Raw genomic sequence first — 20,073 nt, 5'->3', positions numbered from 1 at the left:
CAGTAAAAACAAACCAAGCAAAAACTATTGCTTTTTCACTATCTCAAATTCATGTATCGTATTCCAGGAAACCTGAAAAAATCTACATGATTCTCCCATAGAAATTAGTTGAATATGCTAGAGGGCCAAATCTGAGGGCTTTGAGTCCTTAGATAGTCTACTAAAGAATTTTTCATTTCTGAATTTTTGTAGCTGAAATTACGATTATGTTCAGCTGAGATTCAGGTGGAAGATTAAGTAAGCTCTTGTCCTTTCATACTGAATCTTATTAATTTAATTTCGAATCTATTGTTTACATTGATTGTAACCAAATTCGAAGCAATTGTTCCACACACTCTTACAATACTAAATTGAAGCATGGTACCTAAATGGTTCCTGCATTGGTTCTCGACCAATAGCTCAATACTATTGAGGTGCGGAGCTCTTCATTGTTTTGCCTCTATTGAGACTATACAAGAATGCTTACAATGCAAATTACAGGTTTATAGGAGCGGCGCATCGTGGAGGATACTCATGGCAGCAATCCCTTGTTTCTTGGCTCATTTATTGATAGGTTTTTACCAGAAAATGCATAATTATTTTCCAGTTTATAGAATTTTTTGAACACTATTGAAATCCACATTTCTTAGTGAAGTTTGGAGTGATTAGTTTTTTGTTTTTGTATTAACATTTTTTAAATAAGTGCAATATTTCTAAAGTTTTTAATTTATTGTGATACATTCTGGGATTCATTTAGAGTATAAAATCAACCTTAAAAATTCAAAATTTTAAATCATCATTCCTGGACCGAAAATCAAGTAATGAAGCAGTGTGTGATTACATAAACTTATCTTTTGGACAACATTAACACTTTATCAAAATTTTTGGAGAGAAACAGTACAGGTTCAGCCTAGTTTTTCCTCCAATGTCATAATTGTATTATGATTATAGTCTTTTATACAATAAATGAAAAAAATTAGGTCTCAATACTGATTAGTTCAAGTACTCGTATCTAAACAGAAGAAAGTAAATTGTACTTTATTCATAGATTACCATAAATAGATGTAATAATTTCTTAGGGGAAAAATGAAAGATAAGATGTTATAGCTTGTTCCTTTTTTAATGAAGATTCAATTTATGAATCAGAGTTAAGAATTCTTCTCGTCAATGTCAAGAGATTCTCTTCTGAAACATGTGAAAGAAGAATAGACATTTCAAAGCTTTACTGCATTTCAAATAATAAAGAAGGAAACACTTTTCAAATTTGAATAATATTAGTTGAATAGAATCAATAGATTTAATACCTATAAAGTTGAACCTCAGACTATAGGGTTAGTTTGGAAGTTATGGTCTGTCATCTTGGCTGTGTTCTATTAAGACTATGGTTAATCATCGGGAATTCATAATCAAGCGATTACATCTTTATCTGGGTCTAATAACATGAACTTAGTCCATTTTCCATAATATTTTGCGAGAGTTACCGAATTTAAACAAAAATTCTTAGAAGTCGCAAAGGCTAAACTTCAATATAAGTTTACAGCTAAATGATTTTATTTTTACGTAAAATTGTCCGTGAAAACTGAACTGTCTCATACTTTTCATGATTGTATAAATTTCATCACAACTCAATCAATTATTTAGTGACTCAACTTCGTACGACGTGGTCAATCTTCAATAAAACCCTTTGCTCCTATTTTTCATGAACAATCTTATCTGGAATTCGGAAAATGGCCAGGCTTCAGAATTTCTAGAAGCATGTATTGTGCTGTTTTAATCCATAGTGTATTGTACTCATAGATTGATACTATTGTAATACTCAAATAAAATCATTATCATTCTCTTAAATTATTCGTTTCAAAGTGGTCTCCGATCGTGAGTAGATCATATGAAGATTATTTCTTTTTCAAATTTAGCTCTTATAAATTTGCTTTGCAGCCTAATTTTCAACAATTTATTAATGTTTTTAAAACGGTTGTTAATCCCATTCGATTATAGGTTGTCTTGCAAGTTATGTTGGAAATTTAGATTTTGAACTCATAAATCACTATGCGTCCCACGGAGTATTAGAATACAGAAACGTAGATGGTTTTGACTTCATTTTTTATGTTTTAATTTATAAATTTTATACAATATCTCCTCTGTGGTTGACAAGTTTGATAGTTTCTCAGGATAGAGCTCTTGATTACACAGCTAAGATGGTAGACAACATTTTCAAAATTTTCGCAGGTTTTATACCATTTCAGGTTAGAACCCCCCCCCCCACCACCATCATAGACATCGCAGCATCACGTAAGGTAGGATATTTTTTTACTCATTCGTGTGCTGATGTTCTTCTCACTGATAAAATGAATCAAACAAATGCCAAACCAAATCGTTGAACCCGGGTTCGATTCTCGGTTTGGACTGGCATTTTCTCATGATACAAAATTTGAATTCTGCTTAAATTCACAATATATATCAACTTCAAACTGTCTTTGAAAAAAATAATAAGCTGTTGGGCTGGTATTTATTTCTGCACTATTTCTATTGATCACTGATCTATCATAGAAATAGCAAAATTCAGTATTTAATAATATACTGTGGCTTCAACATTATGGTGATTTATTTCTTTGCGAAAAATTTTACCATTTAAAAAATCTCATTTTATCAGTAGTTTTGGTGGATCATTTCCTGCATGCTTTATTCACTCTTGTCATTTTTAATCAAATCGATGTTTCCGTTTATTGCAGTAAATGCGGAATAATATAATTATGCCGTTTCAAATTTTAATATTTTGTAAATAACGTTACCAATTCGGGTCGGTTCATAGAGATGTTAACCGTTTTGTTATGTAGCGTTATCAATTCGGGAATAAACATTGAATTAATTAAAACGGGAATGAAAGCTCACTTTAACTGTATTTTACAGCATTTCGGGATGATGCTAACAATACTAATTTATCGGTTTAGTCGCTTAAAAATATCTGTTGCATTATTTTCCGGAGTTTGAAGTTTCCAGGAATTCTACTTTAATAGATCAAACTTACTTTTCAACTTTTGGAAGAATGTTGGTGTTTCCTTTTGAGCGTTTGTCTGATACACCTATAAGGAACCTGCCGTGATTAGCAGTAAGTTGCTGAATGGAGTTTCTTCAACTAAATGGTGTGTATTTTTGTTCTAATCTCCATATTTTAGATTAATTTCCAAGGTTATTTGAAAAATTTCTCATGTAAAGGTAACAAGGTATAAATGGTAAAGGTAAACGAGGTATAAATGATAAAGGTAAACAAGGTAACGGTAAAAATGGTAAAGGTGAAAAATTAATTTTATTAATTTGTCGCCATGTATATTTTATCAATTACTCTACACAATGCAATTATTGTTTTGATCTTTCCTAATTTTCAAGTGATCAAGTGTGTTGACTTAGGGACTTCAACAGGCCCATTTCAACTTTTATTATTTATGCGGATAGTTTATAATATTATTTTACATTTTCTTATATAATATTCATTGAGTTTGTCGTATATTTATGCTTGATTCTTGCTTCTACCGATCTTCTAATTGGCAACATTTTTTTCAATCCTTCAATCTTCTAGAATTTTTCAAAATTATTGTCTGTTAAAATTTGAATATTTTTACTTTGGTTCTCATTTTCAAATTCTCTGCTGATTAAAGACATTGAAGTATACAATAAAACGTCTTTAAGGAACTCAAAACAAAGCAGTTTTTCCATTAAAAGATTTAAACAAATTTGATTGCTACAAATTATAGTTTTATGTAGTTTTGACATATTTTCGGACAAACACATCCCTATATGTATGTATGTATAAACCTAAAAAATTAATTAATTACTCGATAGTAAAAACACTGTAGGCGAACTACCCAAATTGTATTTCACTATTACGTTGAAAAGTCAGACCCAGTCAAATTTATTAACATATTAGAAGATCGGTTGCAACTTGTATAATGTGTGTATTTAAAGTCTCTTTCAGCTTCCTACCAAATTCAGACTGTACTATGCAGGCCACAGGAGCTATATAAATGAAAACAGCTACATTTAGATTTGTATGCAAGTATGAGGGATTTGTATGTGGTATCTTTGAAATTGACAACATTCTAATTCAATCAAATATATTCTCAGGACTGTTTGACTTGTATGAGAATATTGTCTGATCTGTCTTGTATCACAAACAAATTCCTCGTACTAGTGCATGCAAGTTTATCTTTGGTGATAGATTGAGACAGAGATATGAATAACAATCGAGAGTGAGTGAGCTGACAACATCATATGTATCAACTGATGCTAGATTTGGGCAGTTCTCACACTCTCATAATTATTGTATCTGATATCGCTGTATGAATCTGTCGCTATTGATGCTCCTGTGGCCTGCAAAATACTAGTCTCCTCAAGAGACAGCCCAGAGATGAAAGAGAAGGAGGGGAAAATAGTACTTCAACTACTCCAATTGAGTGTGAGTAAAAATTTGAATTCATTCCTATGAATTTATGTAAACAAAAAAAATATGATAGTCTGTCCAAACTTTATTTTGCAGAACGGGGACTTAATGGCCAATTTTATTATTTGAGAAAATAGGAGTACACTGTTGCCATTTCCATGTTGATAGAATTCTGTTTTAGTATTCTTATTTTATTTTTCACTCTTTCTCTCACACACTTGGCTCACTGGCTTTCTGGCTACTGTGAAATTTGGCAGCTTTGTTCTCCATAATAGCAATGTTGCAATCTAAGGTTTGCACAGACTATAGTTGACTAAAAAAAATATTGAATAACCCAGGAAAAATACATAAGATTTCATTTCTATGTATTGTCTATTTTTCATGAAACTCAAACTCCCACGTGAAATGTACATCAAAAGCCATGATTTTTTGGAGATGAAAGTTAATTGCAAAGAAATAAGTGATGTATAAGAAAATTCTACAATTCGATAGAAATTTGTATCTTGGGTTTCCCAATTTTATTTCTATCACATGAAATCGAAGAAGAAATACTCTTTCATAGGGTACTAAAATATACAACTAAATTGTTAGCTTGGATGTGGGATAAACATTGAATTTCTGAAAACAAATCCAACTGACTCGATAAAACCTCAGTAATTGACATTTCAATTCTCATTTCTTCTTAGCACCGTGAAGCTTCCTTCAATCTTGTTTAATGTTTCAATTTCAATAATGGATCTATTAGTTTTTGATGGGCTGAAGAAGTAGGAATATTAGTTGAAATGCTTGCCGATTTGTCAAAATAAAATGATAATTTTCATATTGCAAGCTAGTCCTCGGATGGTTATCCAGTAAAATTTAATTCATTTTTCCAATACTAATAAAGAACCAGAGTCAACTTTATTATCTCACTGTGCTGGATAAATATCATCTTGCTTATATTATTCATGATTTGATCCAACTGTATTGCTTTGCCATTATTAAATCAATCAATCAATTTTATTGGAAAATAATTTTTTTTACAATGTTGGGTCCTGCTAAACCCATGGGGTTTTCAGCAGGTGCCATATCAAAACAAAATTTTCACAGCTTTAAATTAAAATAATGTACAATAAAATAAAATTAGGCTATTTGTCGTGAATACAAGAAATGAGAAAAAAAGGAATTACAATAATAATGAGAAAATAAAAAAGAACATAATAATCAGAAATAAAAGGAATAAAAGGAGGAATAAAGTAGGAAGTATTTTATACAATATTAATATTACTAAATCATTAGTCGTTCAGGCTGGCGGCAGTGACTACAACATATATATAATAATTTAAAACCAGCGGAATAGGCTATTTGAAAGATGAAAAAGAAAATTCATCGTACGCAGGCCTCTATTAGAAATTATTATTCAAATAATGATAATAAATATTTATTGTTTATTTCAGAATTTAGAGTACTATTATCACTGTGTTTTATTCTCATTTCGATTTTACTGGGTTGAAATCAAGTTGGGATTGTTTATTACATAGATCATTACATCCGTTTTTGAGTAGTCTCTTATGTTTGCAGGTAGTTAAAGGAAAGGTATTATGTAGAGCAGAGATCTTTTTCCATAAATATTATTAAACCGGGGAATTTGGTATATTATTGGTGACCTGAAATTGTAATGGGCAGGAGGAGCTAGAAGTCTATAGTGGAAATTATTTTTGAAAAATACTATTATTTTGAAAGTGTAAAAATTTCTTGGTGTCAGAGTTTGATAAAAGATTTGTAGGGTTTGAAGGTTGTTCAAATTTAAGTTTAGATTGGGTATTCTAGACGAAATAACTTTTAGGATCCTCAACTGTATTTTCTCTACTCTCAATAATAAGTAATTTGCAGCACAGCCCCATGATTGAACTCCATATCGTTTAATGGATTCTACCAACGACTTATAAATTAAATATAGGCAATCAACAGTGATGTTTTTATGTAAATAAAATATTTTAGCGTAATAATGACAAAATATAGAACAAATTTAGTTCTATATTTTGTATCATTCGAACTTCTTTCACTTTATAAAGGCTCTAGAATATTTATAAGATAGTGGATTTTTCACGGTCAATCCACTACTTTGTAAAAATCACTAATTCATCAGTATCGTATTATATTAGCTGTTATCTACTACTGTTTAATGTTGATCTAATTGAGTCTACTATATTCCAATAATAATTTTCAAGTTTCATAATAATATTTCATTGAACAATGAGAGAAAGACTCCCAAAATATAATTATTCTTGGTCTTCAATATAATGCATGTTGTGAACTTATTCATATTTAGCTCTTTAGACTTATTTTTAAAAATTTGTCATTCATAGACTGGCCAATAACGACAGGACGTGCTTGATGAACATGTGTGCGCACACATGTTGACATGTTCATCATGCATTGTTTTGTCATCAGCGAGAGGCTTCGAACAAGAAACAGCTGTTCAACAGTAGCTTCTAACAGAAAAAACAAACAAAAACAATAAACTTGAGAATTACAAATCATAATGATACAAAATAATGTAACCTCAAATAGAGCAGCAGAAGAAAAAGAAACGAAAAATCGGAGATACAAAAACCTAACCTCGAAAATTTTTGTTTGAAGCCTTTCGCTGTGTCAGCACAACAATGAATGACAACAAACATGTGTACACACATGTTCATCATGCATGTCTCATCGTTAATGGCCAGCCATAGAAATACAAAAAAACACATTTTTCAAATTTGGGCTGTTATTCTAATTTCTGCAGTAGCGAATCAATACAATCTTCTTCATACAGGTGGCATAGAAGAGGCTAGATCAGATAAGATCTACTTCGAAATCTGGGATTTGATGCTAAAAGTTATTGACTCAATATCAATAAAAATCGAAATGAGCTTCATAATAATTATTATTCGGTCAAATCATTTTTCATCTGATACTGATAGATAATAAACTCAAGTAGGTAGTTGAAACGAACTCATCATGCTTTAACTTTGCAGTTTTCCAATGAAGATGAACGAGAAGGGAACGACAAGAAGAAGGAAAGAAAGAGAAGGGGTGTGCGTCGTGGTCGTGGAGGTCCGGAGGACTCACCAATGAGGGAGGAGAGAACTACACGAAAGGAAACCTGGAAACCTCTTCAACGGGAAGGAAGATCATGCTCATCACTGTTTGGATCAGGTGGGTTGGTTTCAGTCAATAAATTTCCAAATGACGAAATTGTTCGTCTTTATAAATTTGGTGGGTCAGGCTGGTAAACGTCGTATTAACTCCATCTCAAAACTCAAGTTTTGTCACTAAGAATCCAACCTGGTGTATTCGACTAGTTCTTCTCAATGTACAAAAATTTATAACTTTTAGGAACTCCTCACCTCAATAAGTAACTATCGAGTAGACTTGTTTCTTATATTGTAAATATAATTTTCCATTCTACAAGAACACGCCTATCCATTTATACGGTGAACTCTGTAATCATGCCAAATCTAATATACATTTTGAAACCGTCCTCAAACTATTGAAGACAATGGTTTACATAACATGAGAGTTCACATTAGCTCTACCGATGTTCCTATATTCATTGATCATTTATTGATGTATGCAAACATGAAATTGTATGCTCCAATGTTTCTGAGAGAACTACGGGTTAAGCACAAAACTGATCCTCTCTGGTCTTTCGATTGATAAAATCAAAGACAATATTGTATTCAATTTTTTCTATGATTAATTATACCAAAAATAAGTTTTTGTTTTCTCTCCTTCGATTTGAGTTAAACAGTGAAGTCTATACCATAATATGAGATGTAGTATAGTTACGTAGTCTTGAATTCAGTGGAGTTCAATGAGAGCAAAATTATGCAGAAAACTTTAGCTTTTTGACGCGGTTGATTAGGAACTAAATCAAATAAAGATATAACACTAATTAATCACTAATACTTGGCAATACATTGTCATTTGTGATAAGGAATCAATCAATCAATATCTTGAAAAATTTTGAGTTGTTCAGAATCTTATAAGTAGGATACTGATTGACACTAAGGTGCAATTGACGAAAGCCAAAATTTTCTATATTTATTTTTCGTCTTGTGTGTATCTTTTAGTCACCTCTATCGATTAGTAGTCTGAAGATCCGCAAGACTGTAACACTCTCCACTAATCAAATCCTGCGTTAAAGATTCCTGGGAGCATGGAGTGTCTCTTAGAATGAACTTTGGCTATTAGAATGGTTATAGCTTTCTTTATAGTGGAAAATTCAGGATTCCAAGGGGTCACGGAGAAGAAAGGTTGAGAACTCCCTGAACTGGATAAACGGTTGTAATTAAAACATCTTTAGACAGCATCTCCTTCAGCTTTAGCTACAAGTTCTTAATGTATTAAGTTGAACATCCCTCAACCTATAATGTAACTTTATCAAGTTCCAATCAAAATTCTATCAAGCTGCAATTGAAACTGTATGAATCTTCGGTGTACTTGTTGAAAAGACTGTTTCTCGTCAAACGTGTTTTCTCAGTTATTTGAGTTAAAACTCTCATGTCTTTGTCACCTTAAGTATCATATTTTTGGGATCAAAATGTTGTTATAATTTTCTAATATCTCGTTTTCATTGTTATCTTGCCAGATTGGACGGAACTTTTGGCTCTTTACTTCTGGAATCTACCTACCACTGGATCACCTGGGACTTCTTCACCATTTGGAACCGCAACAAGTGACTGCATTTTCTTGTTCAACATACGGAATTCCACACTCCAGGATAAGGGATCATTTTCTTCAAAGTTCGGAATTTGACCTGAAAAAATATGGACTTAAATTAATAATAGAACTCTATGCTGTTTCAATTAGGAATTACCAGTTTCAGCATAAATTTTACTTTTGTAATAATTTTAGTAATGCTTGAAATCGAAATAAATTGTTGCAATAGAGAAGAACAGGACGTAAAAAAATTTAATATTTTTCACATTTCATTGATTGAAAAACGTTTATTTTTTTATATTTTCCAGTTGCCCTAGTTTGAAAATAATTGAATTTTATTTCAAAACATTCCTGATCTCAATTATATTCTTATATATTAGTTATGTTTGATTATGTATTACTTATGTTTGATTAATTTATTCTAGGTTTACTTTTCATACCTATTAATTTATGTTAGAGTTCTTTGTTCATTAAGACTTCTTCTGACCATGAACTCTTGAGCAACTTTTTTGTAAAATTATTATTTAACTCTGCTGATTGTATGTGAAATAACTGAATACCTAAAAGCTGGTTCAAATTAATTAAATTAAGTTTAATTGCCGTAGAGTAATAATGTGTTTGAACTTCATTTGACTTGAAATTAATTTGCATTCAATTTAATATAAATAGGCTATAATATAATATAATATAAATCATAAAGAACGGTGCAATTTTCCTTTTTTGGCATAAATTTCATCCTCCTCACAGACTGACATTAGTTGTAGGTGAAGAGTATTACTCATTTTTGTTTAACATTTCCTAATCGTAAGCATTTTATTTAGTTTTATAGAGAATAAAAATATTCCAATCAAATTATCAGTGTTGTTAACGGTTCTATGTAAATTAACCTGATCATAATTACTCTTTCTATGTGGTGGAACGGGTTGGCTATAAGGGGTGATGTGGAGGCCAACTTTTTTCAATTCAAAAATTAATTTATTTCGCACAACATAATATTAAAAAAACTGTACCGGCTAAAAATACAACATAAAAAATACTAATGAAAATCCACTTTGAAAAACAGCTTATTTTTACATTGTTTTGCTTTAGAGGACAAAAACATAAAGTGAAATAAAGATGGGCACACCTAGGCTTAAGTCCTATTGGAGTGCACTTCTCTTAAATAAAATACATTTAAAGACTTTAAGTAGGACCGCTACGCTCTACACAAGAAATGAAGTAAAATAGAAAAATGCTTTAATTATTAATTGTAAAATATTCGAAGTAGACCGGTACATTGTATGCAGATTGTCCCAATGATGAAACTTTTAAAATTCTGTATTATTTTATTGACTTTGAATTTCCAATTACAGCCAGATTTTAAATTCGTGGTCTATGTAGAAGATTTTTTCAGCGTTTTAATTAAAACTAGTTGATGTTCAAGATTCATTTTCCATTTTTATCAATTATTCCTATGTAGTTTATACCATTCAAATTTAATTTTAATATCTTACAAGTATTGCATTCCATTAATACCAATAATTAACATTATTAGAGTAGATAATTGATTTAAAAATTGTTATACTTTGACCTTTGTCCAACTTTCAAGATAGATCTTACCTTTCAGCCTGTGGGTGAGATGTATTTTTGAGACCTAGATTAAGTTACTGTTTTATCTTCTAAAATCTTTTGTCTAATATATTTCTTTACCGAATGTTGTTTTGTACGGTGCTGTAATAATGTAATTTTATGGGTTCTATAAATTGTTTTAGAGCTTTAGATTTTTATAGATTATAATATTTGTTAGGCATCTCCATTAGATTGAATCTTGATTGTTTTTCACTCTCTTACAGTATCTTCAATATTGTAAGATATTAATATAGATTTACCTGTCCAGAGATTATTATTTATTGTTGTTACCAACTTGACAAGATGATTTCCACACAATTGAATTCTTATATATTTTATTTCACAATAGAAATATTTAATTTTCGTCAGTTGTTTACAATTTATTTTTTATATTTTGTTCTTCAAATGTATTACTTTATGGTTTTTAGATAGGATTCCATCTCCAAAGAACTCTTTATAGAATTATACTGTTGGAAGTGATTGTTCTTCCTTCCTTGCTTGTCACTTAGGTCAGAAATTGAATTTTATTGAGTAGGTACACTTGAACAAAAAGTGAAATATGTTTCGAATAAGTATTCCTAATCCCATTCTCCAGTAATAATTGAAGAGGTTTTCTGTCTTTTTAGATTCTCAAAAGCATTGTACCTATTTATTGTGAATGTTAAAAAATTATCGCTTATCATATTTTTTTCAAATTGTTAATGAAAATGTTATTTTATTCTAACCAGTTCTCAGTGTTAAACCCTTCTTTGATAAAATCATTCCTATTCTCAAATTGAATAGCTGACGTACTGTAATTTGCATTTGAACTAAAAAAAAACAATGAATGTTTTGACAGTAATACAAAGAATGAATAAATTCAACTGCAGTTAATACAACAAAATAGCCTTGTTACAATTTTTTCCTAGTCGATGTTTTATTTTATCTAGACAGTAATTCATTATAGTTTTATTTTTATTGTTTGAAATAATTATTGCTTAATTCTTCAACCACAGTATAATTTTTCACTTATTTTTATCAGCTTATTTCTCAGAATTATTCAGAAAAGGGGTTATCTTTTTAATTTAAAAATTGAATGACAAAATTATCAGACATGTTTACTGAATAAAAACTTTATCTGCTGTATTTCTTGATTAAATAGTTGGAAATCACTTATTTCTTATTTGAATTAATCGCCCACATTTTTCGTTGCTGTAATGTATTTTTTGAAAAAAATGATTGATCATTAGGTTCTTGAATTACAACTAGTAATCAATAGTCATTTATACCTGATAATAAGTTGATTATATAAGTACCTAGATATGTTCAGGATAAATTCCATAAACATTGCTAAAAGCTTCTTGTGTTATCTATCTATTTGACCATTATGAAAGTTTGAAAGTTGTATAATTCTTGAAGAAAAATTGAAAGATTTGTGCTATACATCACTTGTATTGGAGTATTGTTTCCAATTTTCTCCAAAACAAATATTCAATCGATAATTCAAAGCTTCGAATTATTTTTCTGTGAATTTTTGAATAAATTGTTATTTCATTCTAACCAGTTTTCAGTGTTAAACCCTTCTTTATCAAAATCATTCCTATTCTTCCAACTTGGAAAGACCATATTTTCAATTCAATTGAAGTATAATAAAAATAGCTTCAATTGAAGTATAATAAAAATAGCTAAACGCATAGCCTATATAAAATCATAATGGGATGTGTATTTCTATTACATGTTATAGATCAGTTGTCCATTATTCTATATTTAAAAAGACTGTTGCTTTTCCATGCTACATTCATTCCAATACGGTAGTACAATTAATTGATATTTTAAGAATTGTATTAATGATTGGGAAGAGGAATTAAATTGAGTCAATGTTCTTAGTGAATAACTTAAGCTGGCCATTAACGGTAGAACATGCATGATACCTTTCTCTGTAATGACACACCAATGTATGATGACATGTGTATCATGCATGTCCTACCGTTAGTGGCCAGCCTTACAAGATCAATATTAAATGTACAAAATGGAAGCTATATGAATTGATAAATTGAACCAATATTAAAATTGAAAAGGATAACGTAGATTAGTTATTGTCATGGAAAATTCTCATTTAAAATGAAGTAGCCTCAATTTTATGAATTGCGAAAATTAATATTATATTTAAATACTTTTCCAATAGTATAATGTAGGTCTACAATACAATCATACTAGAAAAAAATGTAATTTCTTTCTGGATCATAATGTGCAGAATATAGAATTGAGGTTTAATGTTTGAACATTCACATTCTAATTTTTAACTTGGAAATTATTACTAAATGTATTATTTATAACTTAGGAAGATATTACTGCATCAGTCCAGTATCATTGAAACTACAATGAAAGTCTATGTTATAAAAGATAGCTCTGATATTGATACCAAGGTGAACAAATTTACTTGTACGTTGATTAATATACTAATAAGTTGATGAATTAATTGTTTTAAAACTATATTAGTTCTGCATGCAAAGTACTAAATTCAATAACATTTACGTGCAGGTATAGTGATAGTGACCATTCTTGCACTGATCACATAGTGCAAAGAACCACTTCTACATATACTACATACTATTGTGACAAAGTTGCCGTATTACTATGTTTTCCTGATAAAATGCTCAATGAAAGCTTTTAAGTCAAACTCGAGAAATTTCAACTAAGTTAGTTGGACAATGTTTGCTTTACAAGCAAGTCCCCTGATTATCTAAGCAAAACAGAAAATTGAAAAGACTGACGCCACTATTTATATTCTGTAACCAACTTCCCATTGATTTTCACATGCTGCCATCTCAATTTACGCGGAAGGTAGTGAAAATTTTAAAATGTTGTAATGACATTATCTTTTAAGATTTTTGAGCGCTTTCATTCATGACCAGAACGAAGTTTCTACGATATAAATTCGCGAAGATTCCATATACAGTTATAATCAGCTGATGAAAAGTGGAATGCGCGTGTTCGTGGCGTATGAGTCTGTGTGCACCTTCATATGTCACTTAATATGAATGTGTATGGGCTCTAATACATTTATCGTGTTGTTTCCGTAGGTTGTAGCACGGAATAAGGAAACCAATGGTCTCTAAATTTATAAACACAAAGTCAAAATTAGTGTTCTCTACTCCGTGGTTGTAGCTCGAAGATAAAGTTGAGTAGGAAGATGTTGATGATGTGAGAGAAACGCGGTGGGCGCTCCGCGTGTCAGTTGTGTGGTAAATGCGGCTACACTGGTGCCGACACCGTCAGGAGTCTTCACATGAGGTACGGATGTCGCATCAAGACCACAGTCCACGGCACATGACACATGACACTCAAACACAACCTGCGCTCGCATATTTTCAACGTGCACTGACATCAAGGCGAGTATATAGGAGACCTTTAAGTATTACCATCCTTTCACCGACTTGAACGGCATGGTTTTTTAGGGAAAAGGTACAGTATGTGAGTCCTTCGAATTTCGATCGTAAATTGAAAATTTTTCCACAGTCTTCATATTTGTTTATGATTGTGAGTGGAAGAATTATTGTTACATGGTTGTAACTTGCTTCTTCATTTATTTCTGAAACTCATCACATTATGTAGTCAATTTGAGAAAACTGTTAAAATGATAACTGATATGATAATGAACATTCATAAAAAAATTAAACAGGAATGCGAGCTTTACAGTATATTGTAGAAGAGAATCAAAACAATAAATTGTATTTTTTTACTGTTAGCAAATTACTGCATGTGAATTCAATATATTTATCAGATTATACATAATTTATTGGAATGAGTTGTTAATCATTCTCACAAATACCGAGTAACAAATGTGAATCATTCTCAAGTACCGTCAGTAAATTACCAACCTCATTCTTAATTTATCTGGTTAATTAATTACTAATCTCTGGTTCATTGACTGCAATATTTAGGGTTCTCAAATGAAGGTATTACAAAATGATCACATCACATTGAATAGAAATATTTGAATTGTTACAATCACCTATTTCTTAGAATAGCATAAACCTTGGTTCGTTTGTTACACCAATCTCTAATGAACCTCAGTGTAGCCTACTACTGTAGATTAATAATAATGTAACAACTGAAACTAGCTCCTATTTATTTTATAAATTATGTAATTGTAACTATTTCAAGCATTTTTATTCAATGCGATGTTATTATTTGAAATTCAATAGTTTGTCAGTCTTTCTTATACTGAAGAAGAAGCCCATATGCCCAAATAAGCACTGGATTTTGTGAGTGGATTATTGAATAGATATGATTGATGGGGATATAATTGGTTGTGGGAGTTGAGTGAACTTACTGGTTAAGGTGGGTTCCATGAAACAGACTTCTTACTGACTGTAACTAAATCTAACTGAATAAAATGTGTTCTTCTGTTTCAGGTATCATAGGCCTATTTGATATATATTCAGCAAATAAAGCTATTGAAGAAATGAACTTGTGCAGCGATTCGTTTGAAGATGTAGCTGAGAAGCGGTTTTTGTGCCCGAACTGTGGGAGACGCTACCAACGCAGCAGCGGACTTCAGCAGCACATCAAGTTTGAATGCGGCAAACAACCACAATTTTCTTGCAACGATTGTTCCAAAAAGTTCCATCGAAAATCATCCTGGAAAAACCATATTATCTGTGTTCATAATCGTCCAGTATGACAAAAAGTCAAATGTTTAAAAAAATATCATAAAAGAGTCATTATGTTATGAATTGTTTGATGCATTTGAATCCTCCAAAATATCTCCGTACAAATACTGATCCACAATATTGAATCACTGTACTTCAAAATAATGTTTCACTGTGCTTAAAAAATAGCAAATTCACGAACTGTACATTTTTCTGTTTAGTGGTGTAAATGAAATAATTGTGGTCGAAAGACGCATTGAAGAAAAAAAGAACTTAATTTTTACAATTACTTATTATTGTAAAAAATATTGATTTGTAATAAAAATTCTTTTTTTCAATAAATTATCATGTTAACATTGCAAATATGCTCAAAATGTGTGTGTGTGTATTGAACTTGTCTCACTATCAAGTTTACATGATCATTGTTAATGAAGTGGCCTAACAGTGAAAAATCATATGAATGAACACAGAAATGACATTAATAATTTTAATTTTGACAAATTTTATGGAATCCTAAAATCATCAATCAATTGATTCAAAGTTTTAATGTAAAATTCAGAGTTTTTTGATAGCATATCAGTTTGGTTTATCGTTTTTGAAATTAGTATACTATAATTCAATTTATATTTGATTCAATTTGTCCGTTCCTATTCTAGACATACTCTTTGATAACCTTCTTAAAAAAATTTCAGTTTTGAGGGTTTTAGTCAATAATGGAAGATTCCAGCGAAAATTAAAAAAACAAATTCAAGTTTCTATCGAAAGTAAAATCACCTGGGTTCGAGCCAATATAAGGTTTCAGGGAGGGGGGTGAAAAGAAATTTGATTGTCAGAATTGTAACCGACGCTATAGCCGTATAAAAGGGCTTTTAGGCCAGCATTTGAAGTTTGAGTGCGAGAAAGAGCCATAGTTCTCCGTAGAATTTACTTGAAAAGGTTCCATCGCCACTGTAATATCGAATCTCATCTTCTTCTTGTCCATTGTACTATCCAAATAGATGTGTAAAGTGTGAAATTTGAAAACTCTATTCAATTGGCAATAATTATCAGTATAAAATAAACCGGGAATAACATTGTAATCTTATTTGAAAATATCACAATGTATCTAAATGTATGAACAACAAAAAGGAATAACTCACAATAAAACTTGTGGGTTTTTGAAAAATTTAGGAATTTCTAAATTATAGCTTGTTGTTACTTATCATTAAAATTCATTGTTGATCTAACCAAGTATATATGTAAACAAAGATTTCAAATTTTCACAAATGAAATTACCTGTACACCAAACAGGAATACTCATCAAATTTCAGAATGTTTGCTACTTGGAAATCCTATAATCTAGTAGCAACATTATCAATCTCTTGTTTTCTGAAATCTTGAGCATGAATCAATGAAGCAGCAGAATAATACTGCATTAATGGTTGGTAATTGGCTGACCTATTGACTGCCATTGGCTAAAACAAGAGACGCCTACACTAGGCGTAAATTCATGACTTGAGACATAAAATTTTAGGTTGTTTTGATGGTTTCATTCATTCCTCATGTCTTAAGGTGCGTACAGACATACGCACCTCCAACACGCTCCGCACTCGCTCCGATCATGAACGTTACGCGAGATGTTACGCAAGGGTTCCATAGAGGTTCGAAATATGTTCGAAGGATGATCGCTCCGCTCTTTTCTTATTGTTGACTTCGCTACAAACTAACCTCACAAATGTGAAACGTTCAATCCAGCTGATCGGATGACAAAACTAAATAAAATATTCTGACCAGGGGATTGCTGGGTAGCCTAATAAAACATTATGTTTATATAATAAATATTATGATTCGTTTGCTTGACCTTCGATTGGGGAACAGAGCGAAAGTCTGTACGCACCTTTAGAGATTCATGCATCTTAGCTATTCTATGAATGCTCCGCCCATTGTCTTAACAATTTTCTAGTGACACTTCCAAAATCTACTCTAAAAAATTCATTGAATAACATAAAGGAAGTAAATCACGAGTAATAACTAAATTTTATTCTGATAACCCTAATACATTCTAATACTCTGATACTATACTAACCCTAATACTCTGATTGCAGGCAGAGGCAACTATTTCGAAATTACGTCAGCAGAGTCAATTTTCGAAAACGACAACCTGTCACAACATCAATCACCCGGCAATAACCTGAAGAAATCCTATCCGTGTCTGAAATGCAACGCTAGGAGTTACAGCTCCAGGACGGGACTGTCTCAACATCTGCGACTCGAGTGTGGAGTTGAACCACAATTCGAGTGCACCGTTTGCGGGCACAAGTGCCATCGACGGTCATCTCTTAGAACGCACTTCGCTCTCAAGCACATGAAGAATAACTGGAATATACCGATGTCGTGAACTGTTATTAGAACGAGGTTTCAGTTACCAAGTTCCATGGTGTTTCTCATTTGCTAAAGGCCTATTTAGAAATTTGAATAGAACTAATACATACATTCCTCCAAACTCATTCTGCTCTCAAAAACTGGAAGATATCTTACATCGTGAGATGTTACTGAAATAATTTCGAGTCCAGAAACATGTAATTTGCTATTATTTATTATTATTATTGTTATTCAGATACGTGAAATTTACATTTTTTATTTTATTTTCTTATGCATTTGAGTATGAATGATTATAGTTTGAATGTTATTCATTGTCTTCATATATTTCCAAGTATCAAAGTTCAATTTATTCATTTTTTATTGTTTACTATTCAATCCAAAGATCCAGAGGCTAGTTATCCTTCTCTGTTCAATTGTTGACCATAATCTCAATAAGAAAATATTTAAAAATACTTGATCGACTTTGGTAACTATAAACTATGGTAACTCCTGTAAATGTAAAATATTTTTCCACTATTTATAATAAATCCTTATTTTGTGCTTCTTTATATTGTTCAAGCTATAAATTGGTCCAGTTTTGTTCAATTGTTTCTTGCGCAGTTTTGTCTCTGAACAATATTATAATTGTATTGTTTTTTCGTTCAAGATTTTTTTTTAACTTTTTTTGTTCATAATAAATAAATTTGGTTTAATCCGATCTTCTAAATTATTTACACATTATTTTTGTCTTCTGTAGCGAAAAAATATAAAAACATTCTATTTTCTATTTTGAACTATATTTTATTTTCTCTAAACAATGGATCATAAATGTTTATTCAACGCTTCCGAATTCCACATATATTTTACGATTTACATACCACTTTTCGTTCATTTGCTCTCCAGTCATGAATCTTCACTCACTTACAGATCTAAGCAGCAGAAACCTGCAGAAAACAAAGCAGATCTACTCGTGTCAAGTTTGCGGCAAACAGTACAACTCGAAGCAGGGCTTGGGCTTGCATCGGCGAAATTACTGTGGCCAGGCTCCTCGCTTCTCATGCACTGTTTGCGGGCAGCAGTTCTTCCAGTCGGTGCATATGCGTACCCATATGATGCTCACTCACAATCGTCAATACTCCTCCTCCTGACCGAGTGGCCAGTCAATTAGTGTCTCTCCAGAAGCGTTAGTCGTCAATACTCCTCCTCAGACGACCCTTATTACACAGAGCCACTGAGAGGCAACTCGCCAGACGCGTACTCGTGCTTCCGAACGACCAATCGCGACGCAATAAGACCTATCAAACTGGACTTTTTCAAAGTGTTTACAGTTCCGACAGAGTCATTAACTGTGTAAGAGTTTCTGTTCGTATGTGATATTTCTGAACAATTGGATAAACCATGACATATTGTTGTTTTATTATTATTATTATTGATCAATTGAGCTTGGGAATACAATTCGGGCTCATTCTCGACGATTTTGAAAATTTCCAGTTGTATCAGATTGCTTTCGTGAAAATTATTTATAATTATTAATTAATATATAATTATTTATAAATACTTATAATTATTATAAAGCTGGGTTCACATCAAAGTTATTAACAAAATGTTATTAACTTAATTCTTATAGATTCTATTAGATTGAACGGAACTTGACAAACACATATGTTCCTCATATGTATGATAAGTTATGTTCAATCTAATAGAATCTATAAGGCTTAAGTTATTAACATTTTGTTGATAACTTTGGTGTAAACCCAGCTTTCGACTGCAGTATCTGTTTTATTTCGAACAAGGCTACTTCGTATAAGCTATACAAGTATAATTTTATTTTTTCCAATTCTGTTTGAGAGCTCCTCAATTCCATTAGTTATTCATCTTATGCATTATTTTTATTATGATTCATTAGTTATACCATCTCTCTAGAAAAGATGGAAAGCTGCCTACCAATCGAATGATTGAAGCTAAAGAAGAAAGAAGAAGTTACAATATCTTTAAAAGGTCATAAATATTTTTTTTTACAAAATGTTTGAATGAAATTTAATTCTACTGTTTTGGCTTATGAATAATTCTTGTAAGACTTGATAGATATTCTTTATTTTACAAATAACACTTAGAATGTAGCCCAGTTAACGAAGTGTTATAGAAAGAAAAGTTTGGAAGACAATTTTTGACCCCGCAGTTCTGTTAAGGGTAGTGAGGAGGTAAACATATCAAAAGTCCCCACCCCTACCCCTTTTGCTAAGGGGGTGGGGGTGATTCAAAGGTACCATTTTTGGTTTCTCGCATATATATAACTCGAAAACTATGCATTTTACAGACATGACTATTCTATAAGAAATTAAAGCTTTCATAATTTCCTATAATATTGATCCAACAACTTTTTCTGTCTCT

At 31.3% G+C, this 20,073-nt stretch overlaps 2 protein-coding genes across 39 annotated transcripts in view; both read left to right on the top strand.

Moving 5' to 3' along the window:
• The window catches only part of LOC111063080 (longitudinals lacking protein), a 592,348-nt gene that overhangs the window by 187,907 nt on the left and 384,368 nt on the right, over window positions 1-20,073 (top strand). The gene's annotated exons all lie outside the window — the stretch shown is intronic.
• On the top strand, window positions 872-9,762 carry LOC120351405. The gene is made up of 3 exons (XM_039428611.1): window positions 872-4,429; window positions 7,414-7,594; window positions 9,030-9,762. Exons 1-3 carry the CDS (start codon window positions 4,382-4,384, stop codon window positions 9,194-9,196), a joined length of 396 nt encoding a protein of 131 aa, XP_039284545.1. The 5' UTR covers window positions 872-4,381; the 3' UTR covers window positions 9,197-9,762.

The sequence above is a fragment of the Nilaparvata lugens genome, chromosome 5 (assembly GCF_014356525.2).
Source record: "Nilaparvata lugens isolate BPH chromosome 5, ASM1435652v1, whole genome shotgun sequence".
NCBI lineage: Eukaryota > Metazoa > Arthropoda > Insecta > Hemiptera > Delphacidae > Nilaparvata > Nilaparvata lugens.
The sequence above is the reverse complement of the archived record's forward strand: the minus strand, read 5'-3'. Positions and strand labels throughout refer to the sequence as shown.

Excerpts from the sequence above, each read along its gene's own strand:
- LOC120351405 (XM_039428611.1), top strand. The coding sequence starts at position 4,382 with ATGAAAGAGAAGGAGGGGAAAATAGTACTTCAACTACTCCAATTGAGT. Across the intron at positions 4,430-7,413 it reads TTCAACTACTCCAATTGAGT|TTTTCCAATGAAGATGAACG; the intron begins GTGAGTAAAAAT and ends TTAACTTTGCAG. Across the intron at positions 7,595-9,029 it reads CTCATCACTGTTTGGATCAG|ATTGGACGGAACTTTTGGCT; the intron begins GTGGGTTGGTTT and ends TTATCTTGCCAG.